Source organism: Rhinolophus ferrumequinum, chromosome 11 (genome assembly GCF_004115265.2).
Source record: "Rhinolophus ferrumequinum isolate MPI-CBG mRhiFer1 chromosome 11, mRhiFer1_v1.p, whole genome shotgun sequence".
Classification (NCBI taxonomy): Eukaryota; Metazoa; Chordata; class Mammalia; order Chiroptera; family Rhinolophidae; genus Rhinolophus; species Rhinolophus ferrumequinum.
Genome location: NC_046294.1, coordinates 65552401 through 65575636, shown reverse-complemented (window position 1 = coordinate 65575636; position 23236 = coordinate 65552401). Strand labels below are relative to the sequence as shown.

Genomic DNA, 23236 nt, shown 5'->3' with positions numbered 1-23236 from the left:
ACAGATAATTTAACCTCTCTGAGCCTATTTGGTCCTTCATAAAGTGAAAATAATTTCTTCTGCTTCACTGAGTTGTTCTGAGGATGAAATGAGCTGATATACCCATCATGGTATATCAATAATAGAAGAGACTGAGTCGCCCCGATTTAGGGAATTATAACAATAGTGAACTATTCTGTGATTGTGTTGTTACAGCCAGGACACCAGACCACACCCCTGCAGCAGGGTGAGGTTTCCTGTGAAGGGAATTGAATTTTCCACTGTCAACCATCGTGAGAAAAAGTTAAACTGGGGTGAAAACTCCTTTCCTCTCGGAAGCTCTGTTCGAGGCTGGGGGAGGAGGAAGGCAGGAAAGCTAGGCTTCGAAGGTTGGAGAGATCTGGGGTGGACCTAGGGGTGGGGTGCATGGCCCTGGCTGTTTGGAGACTGGCTCCGAGCTCGGCAGGTAGCCAACCTGATCCCAGATCCTCCGTGGTACTAGACTTGTGTAGTAATTAGGAGGATCTGGGTCCACGCTGAGCCTGAAAGAATAGTGTTCTCAGACGTTGCAGCCAGCAGAGGGCAGGACACTGGGAAACCAGTTAGGACCCCAGCAAGCGAATGCTGAGCCTGCGGGTTCTGGTGTGAGCAGGGTAGCAGCAGTGAGGGCCAGCAGCGTGTGGTCACCGGTTTCTGGAGAGGAGAGGACTTGGAGTAGTTATCCTGTTGTCCACTGGCCTCAGTCAGGTGTCTCTGAATTCCAGCTCTCCTGGCAAAAGGCTAGAGCAGCCAGAACGGACTCTGTGGAGGCAAACGGCCACCCGAGATTTCTTGGATGTAAAATTACAGAGAAGCCTTGAAGAAAGACTTGATTTCTTAATAATATGGGCAGGCACATCCTCGGAAATCAATATATTTGGGGTGACATGATTTAAACGCCAAGCTGGGAAGCTGGGTGGGCTGTTTATACACGTCAAGTGCCCAGCACCAAGTAGGTGAATTTTAGGTCTAGGACCTTTCTCCGTATTCATCCTTATGTAATGGAAGAAAAGAGACTTTGGATGCAGGATACATTTTACTTAAAACAGATTTGTTCATAACTCTTGAATCTTGACACTGACACATCCTCCCAACACGGGGTGAGGAAGAGGAAATGAAGAGCAATATTATTTAACTTATTATATATCAAAAACTAAATCTCTCAGGTTTTGACCATGTTTGAAGGCATCAGAGCATTTGCCTAGCAACATGAAAACACAGTAAACATTTCGTGGCTATTTCATTTGCGCACTCCTCCTAAAATGCATTTGTTCCTCCTGCCCATGGTCTGAAGCTGGTCCTATTACCATCCCGGTCGTATCAGTCACGGCTCTATCAGGAAATGGATGGCATGCTCGAAAGGAGTGACTAAAGAAAGCCTGGTGAAGGGACTGCTGACAAGAGTGTGAAGGGCAGGGGTAAAGAAAAAACAAGAGCTGAAGAAGCACCTGGGGTTAGCCACAGTGAGGAGCCGCTACCACCCCTAAGTCAGAAGGGAGGTTCCAGAATCCAGCAAGATCTGATGTTATAAGAGATGTTATAAGAGAGGGCGACTCTAGAGGAACTGTGGCCTCGGATAATACAGCCATATTATCCCACGGCCTGAAGGGAAGGGAATAAGCGCAGAGACATCTCTCTTTCCACTCTTCCATATCCTGCCAGTGCCTCTTACTGGCCAAATCCAACTGGAAGCCAAAGGATACATTCCAAAAAGTACGTTTTCCAAGGCACTAAGCAGACAGGTGAAGGGTGGTGAGTGGTTCTGGAAGAGTATCAGAAAATAGTTGGCACATGATTTTACAGATTAGTAAACAGAGATACGGTTCAAGTGACTTGCCCAAGGTCAGAAAGCAAGGAAGAGGTGGATCAAAATTCAAACACACATAGTATGACTCTGAGTCCACGCTCTTAACCACTAAGATATGCTTCTTATAACTTGTTAAGAAGATTACTAGTTATCAAGCACCTCTTTCTCCCAGCACCCGACCCAATCATTCTTCTGGTAATAGACTCCACTTAACCCCACCCGAATTCTCCAGCCTTCTTAAAGCTAGGTATGGCCGTCTGACTGACTTAAGTTCAGGCCAAAGGAATATACATGAAATTATGTGCACAGTTTTCAGGTTGTGCTCTCTACTTTTCTTCTCTCTTTCCTATGGACTAGCATATGGCTGTGACATTGGGATCTGAAGCAGTTACAGTAGACCACTGTGTGGAAGCCATATTTGAGGGAATCAGAGCATCACAAAGCCCCCAATAATCAGCACTGGACATGCTTATGATCTAAGTCAGAGAGAAATTAACTTACATCTTTTATAAGTCACTGTCATTTTGACCTCTGTTATAGCAGCCAAACTGGTATTATTACAAAGACCAATCTCCTACATGGCCAGAATGAGGTTCAGTCATTGTGGTTTGAGCAATAAAAGAAATACGACTGGTAAGATTGCAGTCCTCACCAATGTCTGTGTTCTCCTCTTCTTCCTGGCACAGGGCTAGACTATATTTCCCAGCCTCCTTCCCTCTGGCTGAGGCTATGTGACTAGTTCTCACCTTTGGAATATGAGGATAAGTGAGTATGTTACCTTCAGGCTGAGACAACCAAGAGTGAGCATACCTTTTCCTGGCTCACTTTATTCACCTTTCTGCCAAATAGATGCAAAGCATCCAGTGAAGGAAGATTCTAGATCCTGATGCTCTAGAAGACAGAGGAGCTAGAGGATAGAAGAAGCCTGGTTCTCTCAGTAACCACATGGAGCAGAGCCCTCTGACAACCCAGTACTAAGCTATAACACAAGCAAGCCATGCTGCCTTTATCTTGTTAGGTCACGGACATTTGCATTTGTTTGTTATAGCAGTTAGCCTCTCCTGACGGATTTTATATTTACAAGCAGATGCACTCTGACAGACACAAATACTATTATCCAGCATGATGTCTCATCTCATATTTCAGGAGGGCAAGCGGATGAGCTGGCAAACACTTAAGTTATTATTTTAAAGATGTTACACCAATGTGATCATTTATTTAAATAAAACCAATATGTCCTGTTTGAATGAGGAAGGCAAGAAAAGCACAAGAAAACCCTTTCTCGTGGTATACTGGCCCGCAAGAGTTAATCCCAAGAATCCTATGCTCACGAGCGCTCCTTTCCAGCCCTCGGGGGAAACGTCACAGGGTCTGAGCACAGAGAGTAGCAACTAAAAGCACTGAGGCATGCCAGCGGTCAAGCAACCCCCAAAGGGCAACAAACTAGGAAAACTGAAGGAAACAAGGGACCTGCCTGCTTTTGGATGGGGAGAGTGGACATTTCCCCCATTCTTTCTAATATCCACATTTTCTAAAATAAGCATGTATGTGTTTTATCCTAAAAAAGGGTTTCAAAACTTCAATTTTTAAGGAAGATTAAAAAATACACTGGGTAAGCCCAAAGAATGAACAAAGAAGACAAATATCGCGCACAGGTCAAAGGATTCAGTCCCCGAGGCATTGTCACGACAAGCAGAGAGGCCAATCTTAGAGATATATAACTATGACAAGACAGCATCCTGGGGTGACTCCCTCACTCACTTCTACAACAAGCATTTATGGAAGATTTACGTGCACAGGGCACTGTGCTGGCTGTTGGATTGACCAAGAAGAATGAGAGGGCCAAACCTAAGGCAGTGGCTCACAACACTGGCTACACATTGGAATCACGTGAAATGTGAGTTAAAACACACACACACACACACACACACACACACACTCAACCACCACCAACAACAAAACATTGATGCTTAGGACCACACTCCAAGGATTCTGATGTAGTTGGTCAGGATTAGGACCTGGTACCAGGACTTTTCACAGTTCCTCTGATTTTAGTGTGCAGAGTTAAGAACCATTAGCAGGACATGACCCATGGGCTTAGCACTGAAGGAGGGGTACGAATTAGGCACAGGAGGGAGGGAGAAAAGGGAGGAAGGGCATGCAGACAAAGGGAACAGAGCTGAATTTAGAGGATTGCTCCATAGTTCAACATATGTAGGAGGTTATAGTGGATGGGAAGACATATATCATGGAGGTCCTCCTATGCCAAACCAAATATCTATCCTCTAGGTAGCAGGGAGTTGTTAAGGGCTATTAGACGGGGCAGACATGGTCATATCTGGGTTCATCCCAACTCTGCATGCATTCTCTCTTACCTCCTCAGACGGCCCTCACGTCTAACTGTGGATGGGACTACAGAAAGGCTATGGAGAGGTGTGGGCTTTGCCTCCTCAGAAAATGGTACTACTACAGAAGAGACAGTACCTTTCTGAACTCTCCATCATGGGCAGCCTTCATCCAAAGGCACACTCCCTTTTCTATTACTTTTTCAAACCCCCCCCCCTTTTTTTGCAACATAATTTCATTACACGATCTTGCTGCAACACTGAGAATAAATTCCCTAAGGAGCCAGTTATTGTTCATCTGGAGACCGATATGAAAATCTGGAGGTGAAACAAACGACCGATCATACCACAAGAAAGCAATGGGATTGTCACCAAAGACCTCAGATGAAAAAACCATTCCATATGCTGCTCCAGGGATAAATCACTAAATAATTCAATTGACTGGATAATCATGCCCGAGCATCTGTTTCTGGAGACTAGATATATTGCAAAGAAATTTGTAGAAATAAAGATGGCTTTGGTTACTAGGTAGGACAATTGATAAGAGCTATTTCATCCTTCATGCATAGGAAATAAATGTCTTTTAAATAAATAATAATAATACAATAACAACAACAAGCACTTCCTGAATACTTGCACATACAACACATGATGCTAAGACTGTACGTTGCAACATCTATGCGAGGTCTCCAAATGGGTTGATGAGGTAACCGAGGCTCCGAGCACTTTAGTCACCTGCCCAAGGTCACAAGTAAGTGCAGTAATAGAATTCAAACTAAGTTTTTATGACTTACCTCTTTCCTTATATTCTAGCTAGAGGAGTGAATCTGTGCTCCTCTGTGCTCCGGACAGGATGTCTGCTTAACAAGCTCATCCACTGCTCTATAAGAGGCATTTTTCCTGCTGTGTCTAAGAAAAGCACCAAAAACTATCATGATTCTTTCCAAGGGAGAAATGCCAGTTCCCTCTTTGACCTGAATAGCATGGAAACAACGCAGTATCATCCAGTGAGCTGCTCTGTCTGAGAGAGAACAACCCTTTGGAGACATCGTGTAACCAAACAGCATGGCACTTGAATATAAGTAATAAATACCCAATAGCTATGGATCTCCTTTGGCTTCGGGCCCCTCACAGCATCTCAGTTCTAGGAGGCAAGAACTGGACAACACCTTCGAGGTCACCTGGCACAATCCAGCTTCTTGAAGATGAGAAGACCGACTAGTTAACATCTACTAAGGAAGTGAGGGCTGGACCCCTGGTCTCAGACTCTCAGACTTGTGTTTTATATTCCCTATCACCTTGGAAGCCTAGGGACCCACGGTTCCTATAACATTTTCATCTCCTCATGCGAAACTGGGCTTTTCACCCAGAGGAGCTGAAGAGAACAAGGGTCCCCCTATTTATCAGTGCCTCAGCTGGGCAGTCCTCTCTGTTAGCCCCAGAGAGAGATGGGAATGGAGGAGGGTCAAACACCTGGGCCCTTCTGGTGCATAAATCATTCTGTGAATGCAAATGTTTTAGTAGTTAGACAGACGGTTTCTCAGAGCAAGGAATGCTCATCCTGCCACTGCTTACGCTTATCTGTAATTTACGAGGACCAAACAGCTTCTGTCACACTGCGGAGTGCCAATGCTGGTGTCGTGAGTACACAATTATACACACATGGAGCAGATCACCAAGAATTTGCCCTCTTAACAAATCACTTCATGCAAAACTATGGTTTAGATGTCACTTTCATTTCCGAAAAGGATTCACCATAGTATGCCTTTAAAGGCTAGTTTTGCTCATGCGTTTGTGATTCCATTTACAGAGATGGGAAAGCCTCACAACTTGCCAGAAACACATCTTCTGAATAAACAAGGTACTCTTCCCCACTTCAGAATGCCACCCTTAACCCGGACCTATTTGGGGTGCTCTAGAAATGAATGAAAGTTGTTGCTGAGGTGGAATTTTACTTCAGGTGGTATGGGACTTGATGAAGACATACATCCCAGGACGAGATGTATGACCAGAAACAAAGCACCCAAGGCTGAGAAGGATAAACATTTTTAAATAAACATTTTTAAACAGCTGTCATTCGTGGTAGGAAGGTAAGATTTTTAAGCTGATGATAAGAGAACAGCAAGGGCAGACTGGATAGCCCAGGTTGTTAGCAGCTAAACTAAAACAGAGAGTGAGAAAAAAGGAGGAAAAAAGAGGAAGAAGAAAATAACCCAACCACTAAAGCCACTAAGTGAGAAATACTTAGAGGGATCCTGACAATGCAAATTTCCTTCTCTTCACATCAGGAAGTCTGTCTTTGACAAGTGTCAGTGGTTCACCGACCACAAATCTCCACTTAGAAGAACAAGCATGGGAGGATGAAATCCCCTCTTCCCAGGATAAACAAGGAATAGAAACCAGGAAGGGATACAGCTTCCAGGTCCTGGAGTTTAATTACTGGGACGCCGTTTTTTTGGTCCTTGACTTTATTAAATTGAGGTTAAGACTACCTATACGATGTCCTTTTCGTGCAAGGTACTCGGCGAGGGAGAACCAGCCACCGCCGCCTCCTCCAGACAGGGTGCGTGTCAGCGCTTCCCGAGGCCCCAGGTGGGGAAGTTTGCCGGGCCGCCCTCCTCGGAGCAGTTATCACTGACCTGGCCCGCCGACCTCGCCCCCCTCTCCCTGCACAACTGACACTTCCCCCGCCACTCCAGAGCACACGCGCCGAGAAAAGGCCAGTCAGTTTTCGCGTGGAAGGGAACGTGCGGCCGGCCCGGGAAGTGACCTCTGGCTCTGTCCCTCCGCCCCTCCGGCTGATTTCGTCTGGGCACCCCCCAAAACTCGCGGTTTTCGTGAGGAATTCGAGCAGGCAGGCGAAGGGGCAGACTTACCTAACTCCTCCGGGTTATAGGGCGCGGGAGAGGCTTCCACAAACTCACTGTCTGGAGAAAGAAGAAAAACAGAAAAAAATAGGATCGCAACCATTCAGGGCGAATCGATGAAGCCTCCGTGACCGCGCAGGTCCCTAAGAAAAGCGCGGGTTTCTCTCTCCCAGCGATCAGAATCCGTGAACCCGGGGCCACGCGGCGTTCGGGACGCCAGACCCACAGAGGATGAAGAATGGGCCAAGCAACCCCGGGGGCATTTCGGCCCAGGGGCCGTGCGCCTTTCAGGCGCGGGCAGGTGCGCGCTAACTTTCCCCAGGTGCGACCTCGCGGCTCCGCGGGCCAGCGCGGCGGGCTGCGACCCCATCCTCTGCCCTCAGCCCTCGGGGCGCATCGCTGCGTCCGCCGGCCCCGCGCCCACGCCCAGCGCTGAGAAGTCCCAAAGTTTCCCGGCGGGTCCCCGAGGGCTGAGTGTGCGCGGCGGCGGCGGCGGCCAGTTCCCCGCGCTCGCCCGGCCCGGCGCCCCGCGCGCATCCCCCGCCGCCCGTTGCTAGGCGACCGCGGCCGTCACGCTCGGCAGAGGCTCGCGCGCTGCCTCCCACCTCCCGGTTGGAGGGTGTCCTCTCCCACCCCCATTTATTAAAAATCAGAGCATAACCAGTTATAAAACGATTCCTGCTTTTTTTGGGGTATTACGTCTGTCCTACCCGGATGCTGGGGAGATCATTTGTTCTGTGTTCCTCATGGGGAGATGAAAGATTTTTAGAGCTTTAATGTCAGAGAGCAAGGGAGGAGGATCCTCAAATGCCCTCAGCCCCCTCCTTCTTTATGAACCTGAATTCTAACTTCAGTCCAAACAATATTCCTTCCCCTGGTTCAAGACACTGCCTGGTTCAAGCAGGGAAAGGAATGTCTCCATTTCACAGGCAAGGAAACTGAGCCTCAGAAACTAAGTAACTTATGAATGACTGCTCAGCACTATGGGGGGGGGGGGGTTTGTCTGTGTGAGGAGAGCCGAGCCCTGCTCCTTCTACTATATCAAGAGTTAAGCGGTTTCAGATATATAATGTAGAAAGAGGCTATGGTCTGAGAGATGGAGTTGTAGGTCCTAAGTCATTCATCATGTCCGATTGTGGGAATCTCTCTGGGGCAGGGGCCTGAAAAACTTGGGCAGTTGCATTAGGCATTTCCCCCCAGGACTGACTGCCCTGCCTGGGAGGGCCCGGGGCTTTTGGGATGTGCTCCAGAGACAGAGACCACACTAACGCCAGGAAGAGGTAAAAGGAATGTAGGAGCAAACATGGAAAATGGTTGTCCCGTCTCTATCCTTGTCCTGGAAGACTGACTGTTGGAGTCAACAGTCTGGGCAACCTCTGGGGGGCCATCTATAGTCTCAAAGTGATCAGATCACCAGCTGCTGCAGCCTGAGGGCCCCCAGATCTGTGCCACAGTGCTCTAATTCTGTAAACACTCAGCCGTCTCTGGGTTTTCCACTGTCAGCTTGGGGTTTACAAATTACCTTGGAGGACAGAAAGAAGCCACTCTAGCCAGCATAGCTCATGGTGAAGCCGGGTGGGGCTGTCCTTCCCCCACTGAAGCAACCACTTTTGAGCTGCCTACCCTATCTATCTCTGCCCCCCGGCACCCCAGCTCCTAAATCCAAGAAGGGAATGTGCTTGGGTGAATGTGTGTATCACGCCACCATTCCCGTCTCGTAGAAGCCTCCCGTTTGCCCTCAGGAATTCATGATCATCACCAGCAAAATCCCCATTATCCTCAGCCTCTTGTCTGAATGTTTCTTTCAATTTCTTACGCCGATCAAAACCGGGCCTTCCTTGAAAATAACAGACCCCATTACCCTACTTACTGAAACTGTCTGCAGATCCTCCGTTATTCTACCTCTATTCCTTGAAGATACTGGTATCTGGCTCACTGTCACGTTCCCCAATACCATTCCCATGACAATTCTTATTTCTGAATCTACTTAATGGATTCGTCTCCTACTGTAGTCTCTCAGCTCTTCAGTATCCTTTCCCATCCTGGACCTCTAGCTTCCTCAGCTCTCTGCTCTCAGAGTGACACCATCCAAAATCTCAATGTCGAGTATTCCTCTCTCCCATCACTGCCTCTTAACTTTCCAGCTTATTCCCTCTATTATCTTAATTCAATGTCTCTTTGACCCTAGCTGCTCCTATAATTTACTTATCCCTTAACCTTTCCTCTGTTCCTTACTCTCCTTATGATCTTCCTTCCTCCTATATCCACCTTAGCTTCCAGGTTCATTATTATTCTCTTTTATGTATCTACTCAGATCTGTGTTCCTCTCTCTCCATGTTACATCCTTGGAAAAACCATAATCCTGATAAAATCGTTCTTCACTCTCTCTCTCTCTGCCAGCACCCAGCTAAACACGATTGGAGAAGCACACCGTCATGCTGCCTGGTCTTATTTTCAATTCATGACCACTAACCTTAAGTGGAGCTTACGGCAGCCCAGTAACTGCTCTGTGTATGCCTGGTTTAGTTACTCTCCTGCTCTTCTGTTACTATGGATGAACCATCTGTACTGCATCTGAGGTCAGCTCCTCCAATGTGGATCAAATCCTATGCCCTCTCAAGTGACTTTTCCCCCTTGCAACCTAAATGTTTTCCTTCTCCTAGATCATTCTCATCAGTATACACACATACTACTGTGTATTTATCTTTAAAAGAAAATTCCTCACTGGATTCTACCTCTCTCCAGCTACCACTCTCAATTCCCAGCTGCCCTTTACAACAAAATTCATCAAAAGAATTGTCTATACTCATTGTGTCCACTTGTTCCTTTTGCTCTTAAAGGCTTCTAGCTCATCACTTATCCAAAATAGCTCTTGTCAAGGTCAAGATTTGGCCTTGCCATTGTCAATTCCAATAGTCGGTTCTTGGTCCTGATAGCAGCTTTTGACCTACTGATCCCGTGAGTGGATGGGCTCAGATGCCCTTTCTGCAGGATCAGTCTCTTTCATTTCCCCATCATTCAGAGGCAACTAGCCTTTGGCCAGTCTACAGAGGGCTTTAGAGTCAGCCAGATCTTGATTCTAATACCAGCTCCACTATTAACTAGTAATTTAATTTCTGCCAGCCTCAATTTTCTGTAAACATGGAGATAATAATCATACCTCACTCTTAAGGTTATGATGAGAGTGCAATGAACTAAACCACTTAGAGCTCCTAGAAGAGAGGCTGTCTCATTGTGAAGATCAAGTAAATATTAGTTATTATTGGATGGTGCACTCCTTTCACAACTGAGAAAATGGGCTCTTTTTTTCTTTAATAACTTTGAGCTACCGAAGGAGTCATTAACCATAGCGTATGCTTCAAGTTAAGAGCAATGTTACATTGCCCCTGACTTTCAGTCTGTGTTCTATGAGTGGGTTATATGGAGCTGGCACCAGATATCCCCCATAGGAACAGCATTACAAATGTTCCACCTGGTGATTAGGTTCTGGAGCCTGCCCAGCTCTTCTAACTAACTCACAGTGGACTCCCCTTCACTTTGTTCCTATAAATAGGTGACTTGTAAGCCAGGAACTTTCCTTACAGCACTTTCATGATTTGAATTTCCTAATCAACTGAAGGTCAATGAGAAAATATTTTTCTGGTCTCAATACTTGCTGCTGAAAATTGTTTTAAATATATGATTCTAATTTTCTATCTTAGGAAGCCACGCAGAGCAAACAGTAATTTTCCTGTTAATCAAACAAGCATTTACGGAGGATTTACTGTGCTTCCAAGACGATGCTAGGCACTGCAGACAGATAGGTAATCAGAACAGGTTCCTGTGCTCAAGGCGCTCACCTTCTAATAAGGAATTCCATGACAGAGGTCCTTCCTGACCCTTAGGCAATGTCTAAAGTGCCCATCCATATTTAACTTTAATAGGCCTCTTATAAAGAAATGGTTCTGTTGGAGGGACACTCAATTTAAAGGACAGTGTATAGGCTGGACTCTCAGCTCTGTCCATCTTCAGAGGCACTCTCAGGCATGTTACTAAGACACTCAGAGCATCAAGTTCCTGATAATAATACCTATCTCATTGGATTGGCAGGAGAAGCAACACAGGTAAAGGATGAAACAGACCGAGCGCAGTACCTGTCACACAGCGCATGCTTAGTATATGTTCCTTTCTCTCCCAGTTAGAGGGCTTGAGTCCCTCTTTTGACTGTCCTAGGAAAAGAGTGAGCCTCCTTCTGCCCTGGCCCCTGCAGACAGGAAAAGGAAGTCCCTCCTCTTATTTCTAGGGCAGGTTTTATTAGAGAGTGGGACATGTGAGGAGAAAGCAGCAAGGAAGAAATATTTCTGGGGCTCAGGGTAAAATATTGTTGGAGCTCATGTTTTCCATAGAAACAGATAACACGGGGGGGGGGCGGGGAAGAGGGGAGGGTTATGTCTAATGTCTACTTTTACTGTTGCCCTGCTGCATCATGAGTTGAACAGGTTTGGGGAAGCTAGCCTGGGAACCCAACCCCTAGCTTTTATATGTGTGTGTGTGTGTGTGTGTGTGTGTGTGTGTGTGTGTATTACTGTGTGTAATTATATACATTACATTGTAATATAATATATAATTCTAAATTAATTTTTATTATATAAGCAAATAATACATATGCAAAGTAAAGGAAAAAACAGAAAATTCTCTTTCCCATCCTATCCCGGTCTCCATCTCCAAACTGAAACCTCATGCACAGCTTCATGTGGTCGTGGCAGAATTTTCTTGAGGCATATTCAAACGTGTTTCTGAATTGCTTAAACAAGTTGGACACCCTATTACAGATTCCAAATTAAAGGCAATACATTACTAAATGAAAAGTTGGTCCAGCTTTAGTCATAAGCTGGGATGTGACTATTTTCTGTTTAGTAGGGCAAAAATGTACAAAAAGCCATAGGGAGGAAAAGTCTTATCAGCTATTAGAAAACAGTAAAATTTGGAACAAAATTTAGGCATTTCAAGGGTTATGCTTCAGTTATCTGGAAAACTCAGTCAGGACCTCCATTCCTCGGGAATTGAAGTTCGGTCACATAGCAATATTGGGTATAACTCTAGGATCAAAGGAATTCTGCTCCATTTCTAGAACTGAGGACACACCCCAAATATTTTCTGGGGAGGCTGGAAGAGGCGTTCTTAGCACAAGCCCCATCACTGATATTCTCCTTAATGTGAAGGGACTGCTGTGGGCCAGTGCAGGAGTCCAGGCACGCCTTCAGCCCCTAGCCGGCCTCTACTGCAAGGGCTGCAGGCTCTGCTTGGAAGAAAGGCCACACAGAGGGCCCCTGCTTTGGGCCCCAGCCAGCCTTCATGGACTCCAGAGTCCCCAGGGGATACACAGCTCCTTGGTCAGTAGAAAAGAGAAGGTGATGAGTCCTTTTCTTGGCTTCTTCCTCCAAGGAATGGGTGAAGGGCTCAAAGCCACATAGGGAGAAGTTTCTCGTTTTGTTTTTTCAGCTAAGTTATGTTATCAATTCCCTTTATAAAAAAAGAGTTACACAAACACCATAATAACAAGTTAGAATGGTAGCCAGAGGCCTCTAGGATCTGTGTACAATCTTCCTAACCCCAGCCCCTGGGAGGGCACCAATTTCAAGCATGAAAAACAGAAAGAAGCCGCCTGAGCGTCCCCTCTGCCTTCCTCTCCTTCCCGGCATTGCTCTTGGTTCATCTTCTCTGCAGGTAGCCTCCTCTCTGCTGGAGGCCTCTGCTAGTTAATAGCAGAGCAAGTGGAGAAGTGGTGCTTGCCCGTCCTCCCCTCCGCTCCCTGGGGAGCATAGGCAGGGCTGACACAGGAGGAAGGAGTGGGGCCATGGCTGCCTGAGCACAGCATGGCTCTCTTCTGTTACCTTGTCTCTTATCTGCCTCCTCTTAGGACAAGCCAGCAGAGGACACCAAGGACAAATGTATGTCCACCCATATGTTTTTATCAAAAAGGAAATTGTACTTAATTGGTCACAACATTAGTTCCAGGGCTAAATTGGCCAAAAGAACATTTCTGCTTTTCTTAGGGTTTAATATTCTTTTGTTTTAGCACAACCCCACATTTTCATAATCCTTGTTGAAAGGGACAAACAAAAAAACATAGCGGCTTGATTGCCCTTAAATAAAAAAATCAAGCCACAGATAACTGCTTTAAGTCTTTTATAACTTCCAGAAGAAAGAAATGGGCTCTATAGGAAGAAAAGTTAGTTAATATCACCTGAAAAAAATAATTTTCTTTAGCAGAAACAATACAGGCCAAGAGATGATATGATATTAAGTTTGACAGGAAGCCAAGGATTAATTTTGGTAAAAATGCTGACTGTGTTCTCTGAAAAATTCAAATGCCAATGCAATCCATGCTATTAACAATAGCAAGGTGTTTTATAAACAAATTGGATCCATCCAGCCCCCTAGAATTCCTGTTACCATCTATGGAATAGAGATGAAAGTTTAAAAGACTCTTCACTCAACATCATATCAAAGGAAATAAACTCTGGCTGAGCCAGGAAGCTACTGGAAGGTGTATGTGGACATGAATCAGAATAAAGAACCGTTCCAAAAATACACACAGAAAAAGGGCCCTGCAGAGGAAAATCATACACTTCCAACTCACACTTGGCTGGATCTACTGGGTGAAATCAGACAAAATACCCTGTGTTAGGATTAAGTGCAAAAACATTAGCTGCAATTGAAATCTATGACTGAATTATTAAGAAAAGAAATCCATAGGATGAAATGTGAGTGTCTGCTGAGTTGCAGAGACTACCCTGATCTCAAATTTTCCACCCCAGTTTCCTGGACAGAGGCCTGAAAGGGAATCGCTTCTTTGCGGGACTGCAAATAGTCTTCTTGGCTGCATAGGGGCCTCTCTTCTTTCATAGTGAAATGGTTTTTCCGAGAAGCTAAGGCCTTAACAGTCAGCATAGTGCATATAGATGCTGGAAGGAGAAGCAGAGGCCTGCGTTCCAGCCTGAGTTCTGCCACTAATCTTTGATACGTTTCCAAACCTGCCTGGACTGCAGTCTCCTCTGTAAAATGAAACGTGTTTAAAACAAAATGCCAATAGGAGATTATGGATAACAGATTCCATTGTATCAGTCCTTTTTACTATATCTTATGCAAAAGAACTAGACAAAAAGGATCAAGCTTCACAGGAAGGTGGATGCCAAAATGTTGCTTTTTTTTTTTTTGAAACTGACTGAGGTTGAAACGGACAGAGCATAGTTCTAAGTTTGCTCTGAGGGGTATGAAAATCTGAGTTTGAACATGAGCTCTGCTGGCCTATGCTGAATGAGCTTGGCTTAGTTCTCTTGCCATTCCAAGACTCAGTTTCCTCATCTGCAAAATGGAGATAATAATAACTGCTTGACAAGATTTCAATGAAGATTTGAATAAAATGAAATAATGTCTATGGCAGTGCTAGGCACACAGACTGCTCTCAGAAAAAGGTCCTTCCTTCCTTCCTGATGTTTTAAAACTCTCCCTGACCTTGAGAGTCACCAGAAAGGAAATCTGCTCCTTCCTGTTTTTATTCCCGTACTGGGAACTGCACCGCTGACTTTCTAGATGCACCTGGCCCTACCGCCAGGTTATGTTTCCCAGACTTCCCTTCTCTCCCCTAATGAGGAGCTTAAGCAGGTTGAGTCCCCCGGGAAGAGTGGATGACAGCAGGATTCCCAAACAGCTGAGTGAGCACATCCGTAACAGAAAGAAGTGTTTTGTAGATTCACTGAGAAGGCTGTGGAGGCCTCCCTTTCAGCACCAATCCCTACCCGTACAATGTGGCAGTTGGTGAATTGAAGGAACAGCCACATCAGCTTGCAAAGTGACAATCAGAAATGGGGCTCTGGCGCAACACGGGCCTCCTTCAGTTTTGTGTGTCAGGCACTGCATACAATTTTACTTGAAAAATGTTTTCCAGACCTTGAAAATACGTTTGCAAAACCACTGGCCCAGGCCCTTGAGGGTATTTTTGGGAGTGTAGGAAGCAGGAGTGGCAGAGGGACTTTCCTCCAGAAACTCCATATCACCCCCAGACCTCCTGGGTTCTCCCCAGGCAGGTTCCTGGAGGCTGTCCCACACTCACAGCAGCCTGAGATGCTCGGAGGACAGCACAAAGGCAGATGTTGCGGGGATCTGGCCCTGCCTCAAGGCCTGTGACTCACCGGGATGACTGAGCCTCCCTGGCAGATAGCACAGTTCTCGGAGGACTCCATGAAGCCAAGAAAAAAGCCCCGGGGTCTGGACACTTCCAGGACTTTCCCTGGGACTTCACTAGAAATGTCAACCCCATCAGCTCACATTGGGCCTCAGAGATGGAACAGCTGGTACCAGCCAGTGATGGGAGAGGTGGGACACGGGTGTGGGGTGTGAAGGAAAGCAGGTGGGTCATGGCTTTGGCATTAGCTAAAGCCGTAGGAGGGTCTTGGATGATAATCCACGCATTGCGACAGCACTGTTTATTTTCAGCCCTGCTCAGATCTAGTTCTGTTTTCTACTATGACAATGAAATAACCAGCAATTAGAATCTGTAACTGGACCACCAAAGCCTTAAACTGATAAGGCAGACTAGGGAGTTTTGGAGGGTGAATTGAGGGGCAACAGCCTGCGGTAGCTTGGGGTTAGGCAGACCTAGGTTCAAATCCCCACTCGGCCATTTACCAGTTGAATGACCTTGCACAAGTTTGTCAGCCTCTTCAAGCTCAGTTTCTTCGTAAAATGAGATTAAGATTGTTGTGAGAATGAATTGAGACAATCTACCTCTAAAAAAAAAGGCTTAGCATAATGTCTAGTATAATGTATTGACCTAATAAACGGTTACCAATATTTTTTTGTAATTCATCCAATTCTGACTTAGGTCTGGCACAGCAGGGCTTCTGCTTCATTTCTGAGGGCTAGTTTCTTCATTTCACTTCAAGATTTCACCAGGTTCCCCTTTGGGCACACTGCCACGTCCTCTTAGGACTGGAGCCCTTTCCCCGAACCCCGGCCCAGACCTCTGAGAACCATCCTAATACCAGCTGCCCACAAGCATTTTCAAATTTCAGCCATATCGACTCCTTGTGATGGTGTTTCACGCACATATGGCAACACTACCCACTCTTTCTTTGACACCTCCATCCTCACAGACTGATTGTCTCAACTGGGGCCAGATATTATGGTATCTGTTGCCTACCAGAGCTAAGCTCCTCTCTCCACCCCATGAGCTCATCACTTACCCGAGAGCAGTGCCCTCCCATTAGGCCGATCTGGACACAGGTCTGTGTCCCCCTCCTACTAGCCAGCCATGCCCCAAAGATTGTACAGACATGACAGTGAACTCATGAAGGGATGTGGTAGTGCTTGGAACTGGTCACAATAAGCAGTTTCTAGCCACCCTTTTGTCACACTGATCACTAAGGGCTTCTTTCAGTTCTAGAATTCTATGATGGTTGATTCTGTCGCCTAGGTTACGGTGCCAAAAGCAGTCGTGTGACCACTGGGGTTGCCACAGTGCAAAAATGTCCTCAGTGAAATCAGAGATATGCAGAAGATGTGGTCCTTCCCCTGATTCATTCATTCATCCATCCACTCATTCATTCATCGAGTCACCCAGCCATTAAATATACATCAAGTATTTGCCAGGCTATTTGTGTAAGGGACGCAACAGTGACTAAAACCAGACATCTGTCCCAAAAATCTCACAGTCCGTCTAGGACACAGAGAATCACAGTACAGTGGGCTAAGTGCTGGGACACAGGAACCTGCAAGTTCTGTGGCAGCACTGAGAAGGGACCTCGCATTCAGACCAGGAGAGGTGTGTGTAGGTGGCAGCAGCAGGAAGAGATCCCAAAATAGATGACTTCAGCTGAAGCTTCAAAGAGGAATAGGAGCTGACCAAGTAAAAGGCAAATAGTAACGAATGTCTCTGCAAAGTCTCACAGGTGTGTGGGAGCTTGATCTACTCAAGGATCCACAGGGAGGATGATCTAGCAAACTCCCTATCTGAGGAGGGGGTTTGTTTTCAGTGATGAGCAGCAGAGGAGTCTAGAGAGGCAGGCAGAGGTCACATCAGGGAGGTCTGTGTGTTGAGCTGAGGAGGTTCAACTTTATTCCACGGGCTAGAAGGAGATACTGGCTTAGGAACCTCTAAACAAGTGGCTAGGGTGGCAGTGTGACAGGGCACAGCTGTTGATTTGTGGCTAGACTGCATCCAAGCTCCCATTCTCAGAGTATCGAGCTTCCCTTTGGGGAATCTCCTATTGTGTGCAGTAGTCTTGGTGGGAAGATGTACCCTGGTGCAGTGCGGAAGCTCAGGAAATGTTTATTGCAATATAACTCAGCCCATTTTAGAGACAGGGCACAGCAGAGAGAGTAGTCTGGTGATCTCCATGTCTATATTGCTCACTCTCTGGTATTCCCCGTGCTTGGTACATAGTAGATACTCAATATGTATTGAGTGAATGAATAAACAACAATAGGTGACATATCCTTAGCAAAAGCATCATGTGACTATGTCAACCTCTGTGGCCTTTGATCTCCCCATCCATAGAGTGGCTCCTACCACCAAAAGAGATCTCCATTAGTTCTGGGGCATGGAGAAGGGTTAGACTCTTAGAATTGACAGAGGACCACAGCTCTGTCTGTGTCAGGATTATAGTTTTTACATTTATGCTCCATTCTAGGACAGTCACAATATCCCCACTATTTAATGCTGAGTTGCATTAATCAGATGCTAGGACAACGAAAAAGAAGGGAAGGTGAGCTGACCTACTCTCTTTATATCGATTGCATTATCCTCATCTTTAATCCTCGCAGGGCTGTGGAGAGGAAAAGAGAGGAGAGGAAAGAGAGGAAAGGAGAGGGGACCAGACAAACAGAAACACAGTACTTAACACAGGTTAGATACTCAAAGATATGTGACTAACTTCCCCCCTGGCTAGAGTAAGGGCTCAGTAAACGACAGCTTACATCACTCATGGTCCTTATCACAACCCTACGAAGTAGGCATTCTTACTCTCCTTTAGAGCTGAAGACACAATAGATTTTCTCAAGGCCACAGAACTTGAAAGTAGGATACTCAGGATCTGAGCCCAGGTCTGCCTTATTCCAACATCCATGCCCTCGCCTCTCTACCCGCCTGCTTTTGAAATGACAGACAGCCCTGGGCATCTACTGAGTACGGCTGGGTTGACAATGAGTGCAGGGATTGAAGAGTACCACGTGTTATCGGGGACATCAAAAGCAGCCATACCCACTCTGGTGTTGGCATAATGATGAATTCCAGCATGAGACAACCAGGCTCCTTCCTCCAAAGGCCATTTTTCACTGAGGTCCATGCTTCCAGCAAGTCTCTTGTATGCGCAGCTCTCAGATCAAATGGAATCTCCTAAAATAAATACGAGCACAAACAATAGAGATGAATAACTATTGCTGCTCTCCTGAGAAGGGGAGGCTACCTTGAAGGAAAGTAGTCAGTTTCTAGTTTATTATATTTCTTTAGTGTGCAAATATTGTTGTCAAGATTCAGTCATGGCCTGTGTGGGAGAGATCTTCCAATGAGGCTGCTCAAGTCCAGGTACCATGGTTTCCGTCTCCATCAATTAACAAATGTTTATGGGGAACTATCACATGCTAGGCCTTGAGCAAAGAACGTACTGTGTTTAGTTCTGCATGTTTTGTCGACTCCTAGAATTTCGGGGTAGGATACAGTGGGATCTCAATTTCTTAAAAATAAATAGGTATATACACTATATATGCCTGAAAAAGAGACTGGAAAAACGTTGAATTAAAAAGTTTGAAGTAGCTAACATTGTATTGGAAATATGAGTGCTTTTAATTTTCTTTGTAATTTCCTGCATTTTCCACATTACACATACATTCCTTTTATAGTCTGAAAAAAAAGTATATAATAAATATTATTTTAAAGGAAACTTCCAGGGCCAATAAGAACCATGGAAACTAATTTTCATTTCCTCTTGAAAACTGTGATAAAAAGTCATGTGTCCCAAGGGCCTTTGGCTCTCCTAAAAAGGTCAACTCACTGGCTATCCCCAAGTCCAGCCTGGAGAATGTCTATCTATAAACTGTATCTGTGAAGATTACAACTCATGGTCAAACTTCTGCCCATAATACAAGTAGATCTTCCTAACGCTCTGCGTGTAGCAGGTTCTTAAATGCGGCTGAATAATTGAACATGACTGATTGACCTAATCTGCAAACGCAGCAAGTGGAACATCTACATGGCAGAAATCCTGTCGGCCTAATTAGGACGGGCAGCCATTATCATTTGTTGTAATCGGAGCACCTGGCTGGATTTGGTCTCCAGAATGCTGTTCAAAGTTGCCTCGCAGGCTCCTGCACAGCCTGCCTGACTGCAGACATGGCAAACTGACTTTTTGGCTGTCTGCCTAGAGAAGTCTCGTACTCTTGGGAGTTGTAACAAACAATCAAAAATCTCTAGTAAAATACCAGGAGGTAACAAACATTGTACTGCACTCTATCAGGTACTGGCTCACGGGGGATTTGTGTTCAATTCAAGTACCCAAAAGTTTTAGAAGAACCCTAGATCAGAATGGACATAGCACAATGCCAAAGTGAAAACACTGTATTTATCAAGAAATCCAGATTTTAGCGCCGACTCTGGCACTATCCAGGTCACTTTGGGCAAATCACTTTACTCTCTCTGGGCTTAATGTCCTCAATTTTAGATGAAGGAAGTGGGACTAGATGTTGTCGAAGGCCTGTTCAGTCTGTCACGACTTGCAGCCTATAATAATATGCTTTTACACACAAAGGCAACCCCTCCACCCAAATCAGTGAGCTGAAAAATCTGCAATATTTATCTGTTAGCAAACAGATAAATAGCCTCAGTATCAGACATCAGCCTCAGTATGTGAGAGGTGGCTGATTGAGGCTAGAGGCAGACCTCCATTAGAACAAAACATGCTCTTGGTGCAAAAGTAAAAGCATGTCTGGAATGGAAATCCAATCTTGGGACATGATAACATTGGTATCATCAGTTAATTAAATATTTAACATCTTGTATCTTCATCAATTATGAAATAACATTAACAATTACACTCCATCCTTAAAGAGCAACATTTATTTACAATAAATAGGTCATTCAAAATCATTCAATGAATCCTATAGTATCCTTGAGAAGTGAGTGAGAGATTCTCATAGCTTTGTTTGACAAAAATAGAGCTTTACTGATTAATTAGAGAGTCATTTTTAAAGTAAATTCCCCATCCTTGACCCAGTGGCTTAGGCCCCACTGGCCCCCAGGAAACAGATTTGCAAGATGTTGTCTTCTGGATGTGTAAGGTTAGGCTTTCACATCCATGCATTTTATTTTATTAATCTGAACGACACAGGTTCATGTGGAGTGTTTTATTAACTTCAACCTGCAAACCCTGCTGGTTTTTCTGACTCTTGAATTTCACACCTCAGCTTGGAAAGGACAAGCACGAAATGTGAGATGAAATTGCATCAGACACAAGCATATCAAGGAAGACTTTGATCAATCACATCTGTTACTGAAACTCTAACACAATCACTTTAGTCACAGGAAGCCCCAGAGTTGTTCATGAAACTCTGGAGCCTAGAAAATATTTTCTGGCCATATCAAACAACTTATCCAGAATTTCCTATAATGTGTTTGACTTTTATCCAAGTCAAAATTCTATCAAAGACCAAGTCCATGAAGAAGAAACTAAAGAGAGAGAAAAAAATTAATGCAACTATGGAAATAGGAAGTGAGAAATATTTTTTCTAAAGCCGTACATGGTAGCTCGAACAATAACATGTATGATAAGGGGGCGGGGGGTGGCAGGAGTGGGAAAGCCTGTTGAAAACTTACAGTTGTAATTCTGACTTTGAAAAGCACTCAAAGACATACTTTTTTTTTGAAGAGATATCTGTACTCCCATGTTCATTGAAGCATTACAATAGCCAAAATATGAAAACAACCTAAGTATCTTTACAACAGGTCAAGGGATAAAGGTATTACACACACACACACACACACACACACACACACAGGGATATTACTCAGCCATGAGAGAGAAGGAAATCCTGCCATTTGGACAACATGTATGGACCTGGAGGGCATCTGCTAAGTGAAATAAGCCAAAGAAAGACAAGTACTGCTTGATATCATTTATATGTGGGATCTGAAAAGGAAAAAAAAGCAGAACTCATAGAAACAGAGAGTAGAAAAGTGGTTGCCAGGGGCTGGGGCATGGGAGAAATAGGGAGATTGGTAAAAGGGTACAAACTTACAATTATAAGATGAATAAGGTCTGAAGATCTAATGTATAATAGGATGACTGTGGTTGATAATGCTGTATTGTATAATTGAAATTTGTTTAAAAAGTAGAACTTACAAGTTCTACTAGAAAAAAGAAAAACATGTGAGGTGATGGATGTTCTAACTAGACGAGAGGAATTATTTCACAATGTGCACATACCTTATTTTGCCATGTATAATGCGTCCCTGTGTATAATGCACACCCAAGTTTTTGGCCCAAACTTTCAGCAAAACAATTAATACTACCCGTGTATAATGCACATCGTTATTTTCCCCTCACAAATTTGGACACAAAAGTGTGCATTATACATGGCAAAATATGGTATATATATATATACACACACACACACACACATATATATACGTATATTATACATATATATATATATATATATATATATATATATATATATATAACTACCATGTACACTCTAAATATCATACAATAGTATTTGTCAAATATACATCAACAGCTGAAAAATAAAATAAATAGCAAAGAAAAGGTCGGGGAGAGAGGGAGAGAGAACTAAGCCACCCGCAGAATTGCACACTGGGATCTATGGAATACTAGGATACTATGAATACATAATTCACATTTAATAAATATTGGTTGATGGAATGGACAAATAAGTGATACTAAGCAGTTGGGTAAGGACCCTAGTCAGATATTAGATATCATAAAGCTCCCAAAGGAAACCTGTCTACCCTGAGAGAGAGCCCGAATGTACCACTGGACTTCAGGAGGGTTAGCTCTATGCCGACCTGATGACCGGAACTCTCCTCAAACTGACACATCCGCCTCTCTTTTCAGAGCTGCCTCGAGAGCGAGCCATCTCCCCGGCCACCTGAGCCAGAAACTGGCCTTCCTTGATTGAGTGATTACATCTCCCATCCAGTCAATCACCAAGCTTCATCCAGTCTAACTTCCAAATGTCTCAAGAATGCATATGCTGCTCTGTTCACTATCCTTTCTCACTGAGATACTGCAGTGACTTCAGTGGGGCCTTGGTCTCTCTTTCTTCCAAACCATGCTCCACGTTTCCTGGTAGTACTGATATTTTTAAAGCGCAAATCTGATCATGTCACTCCTTGATGAAAATACTCCAGTGCTTCATCAATCCCCGGAGAAAGTCTGGACCATTTAACAAGGCACATAAGGTCCAACAATAGCAAAGTATTTGCAGTCCCTGAATAAGCTCCTCTGTTTGGCCTTTTGTATATTCAGCCGTGCCTTGAGCGCCAGGAAGATTGTTCTTCCTGCCTCACAGCGCTAACTACAACTTCTCCTTTCACATCTCATCTTAGATTTGGCTATGTGCTCCCTGCAGATTTCCGTGTGCTTACTCCATTACGGCATGTATCACACTGTACTGCGATTCTGTGTTAATATGTCTCTAGAGTTTAGACCATAGTTTATATTCTCAAGAGCAGAGATCCTGCTTATTTGTATCCCTAGCATTCCTACAGTGGCTGTCACAAGGTAAGCCCTCGGTATGCATTTGTCGAAGAAACGCACACAGGAGTACATGATGGTATTTAGCACAAGTATATTTCAGGTTAACCCATCCCTTTGGAAAGTATTCTCTTTGCAACCTCACCCATCCTCGCTGCTTCTTTGGAAATTTCTCCACCTACAAACCACACCCAATCTGCCTCTGCTTCCTGGCCCCATTCTGACCTTCTCAGCCAGTCTAACTTGCTGAGATTCTCCCACGTACACTCCCACGTCAGTTTGTATATCTGTTCCTCTGCCCAGCACGCCACTAGAACCCCCGTCCTCATATACCTGCATCCCTCTCCCAGCTCGGAATGAAGCTACGTAGGAGACACCTGCCCACCTAATACAGCCGAGTCACACCTAGATTTCTAACCAGCACATCCAGGCTCGTTTCTGGCAGTG

General features: G+C 44.8%; 1 protein-coding gene across 2 annotated transcripts in view; it reads right to left on the bottom strand.

Annotated features, from left to right (window-relative positions):
- The window catches only part of AMOTL1 (angiomotin like 1), a 150938-nt gene that overhangs the window by 109332 nt on the left and 18370 nt on the right, over positions 1-23236 (bottom strand). The window contains exons 2-3 of one of the 2 annotated variants that reach the window (XM_033120024.1): positions 18280-18414; positions 7047-7097 (exon numbers count right to left, since the gene is read on the bottom strand). In XM_033120024.1, coding sequence (XP_032975915.1) covers positions 7047-7097; positions 18280-18364 — 136 coding nt within the window. In that variant the 5' untranslated portion in view covers positions 18365-18414. The remainder of the gene's footprint in view (positions 1-7046; positions 7098-18279; positions 18415-23236) is intronic. The other variant, XM_033120026.1, reaches the window with a different exon arrangement.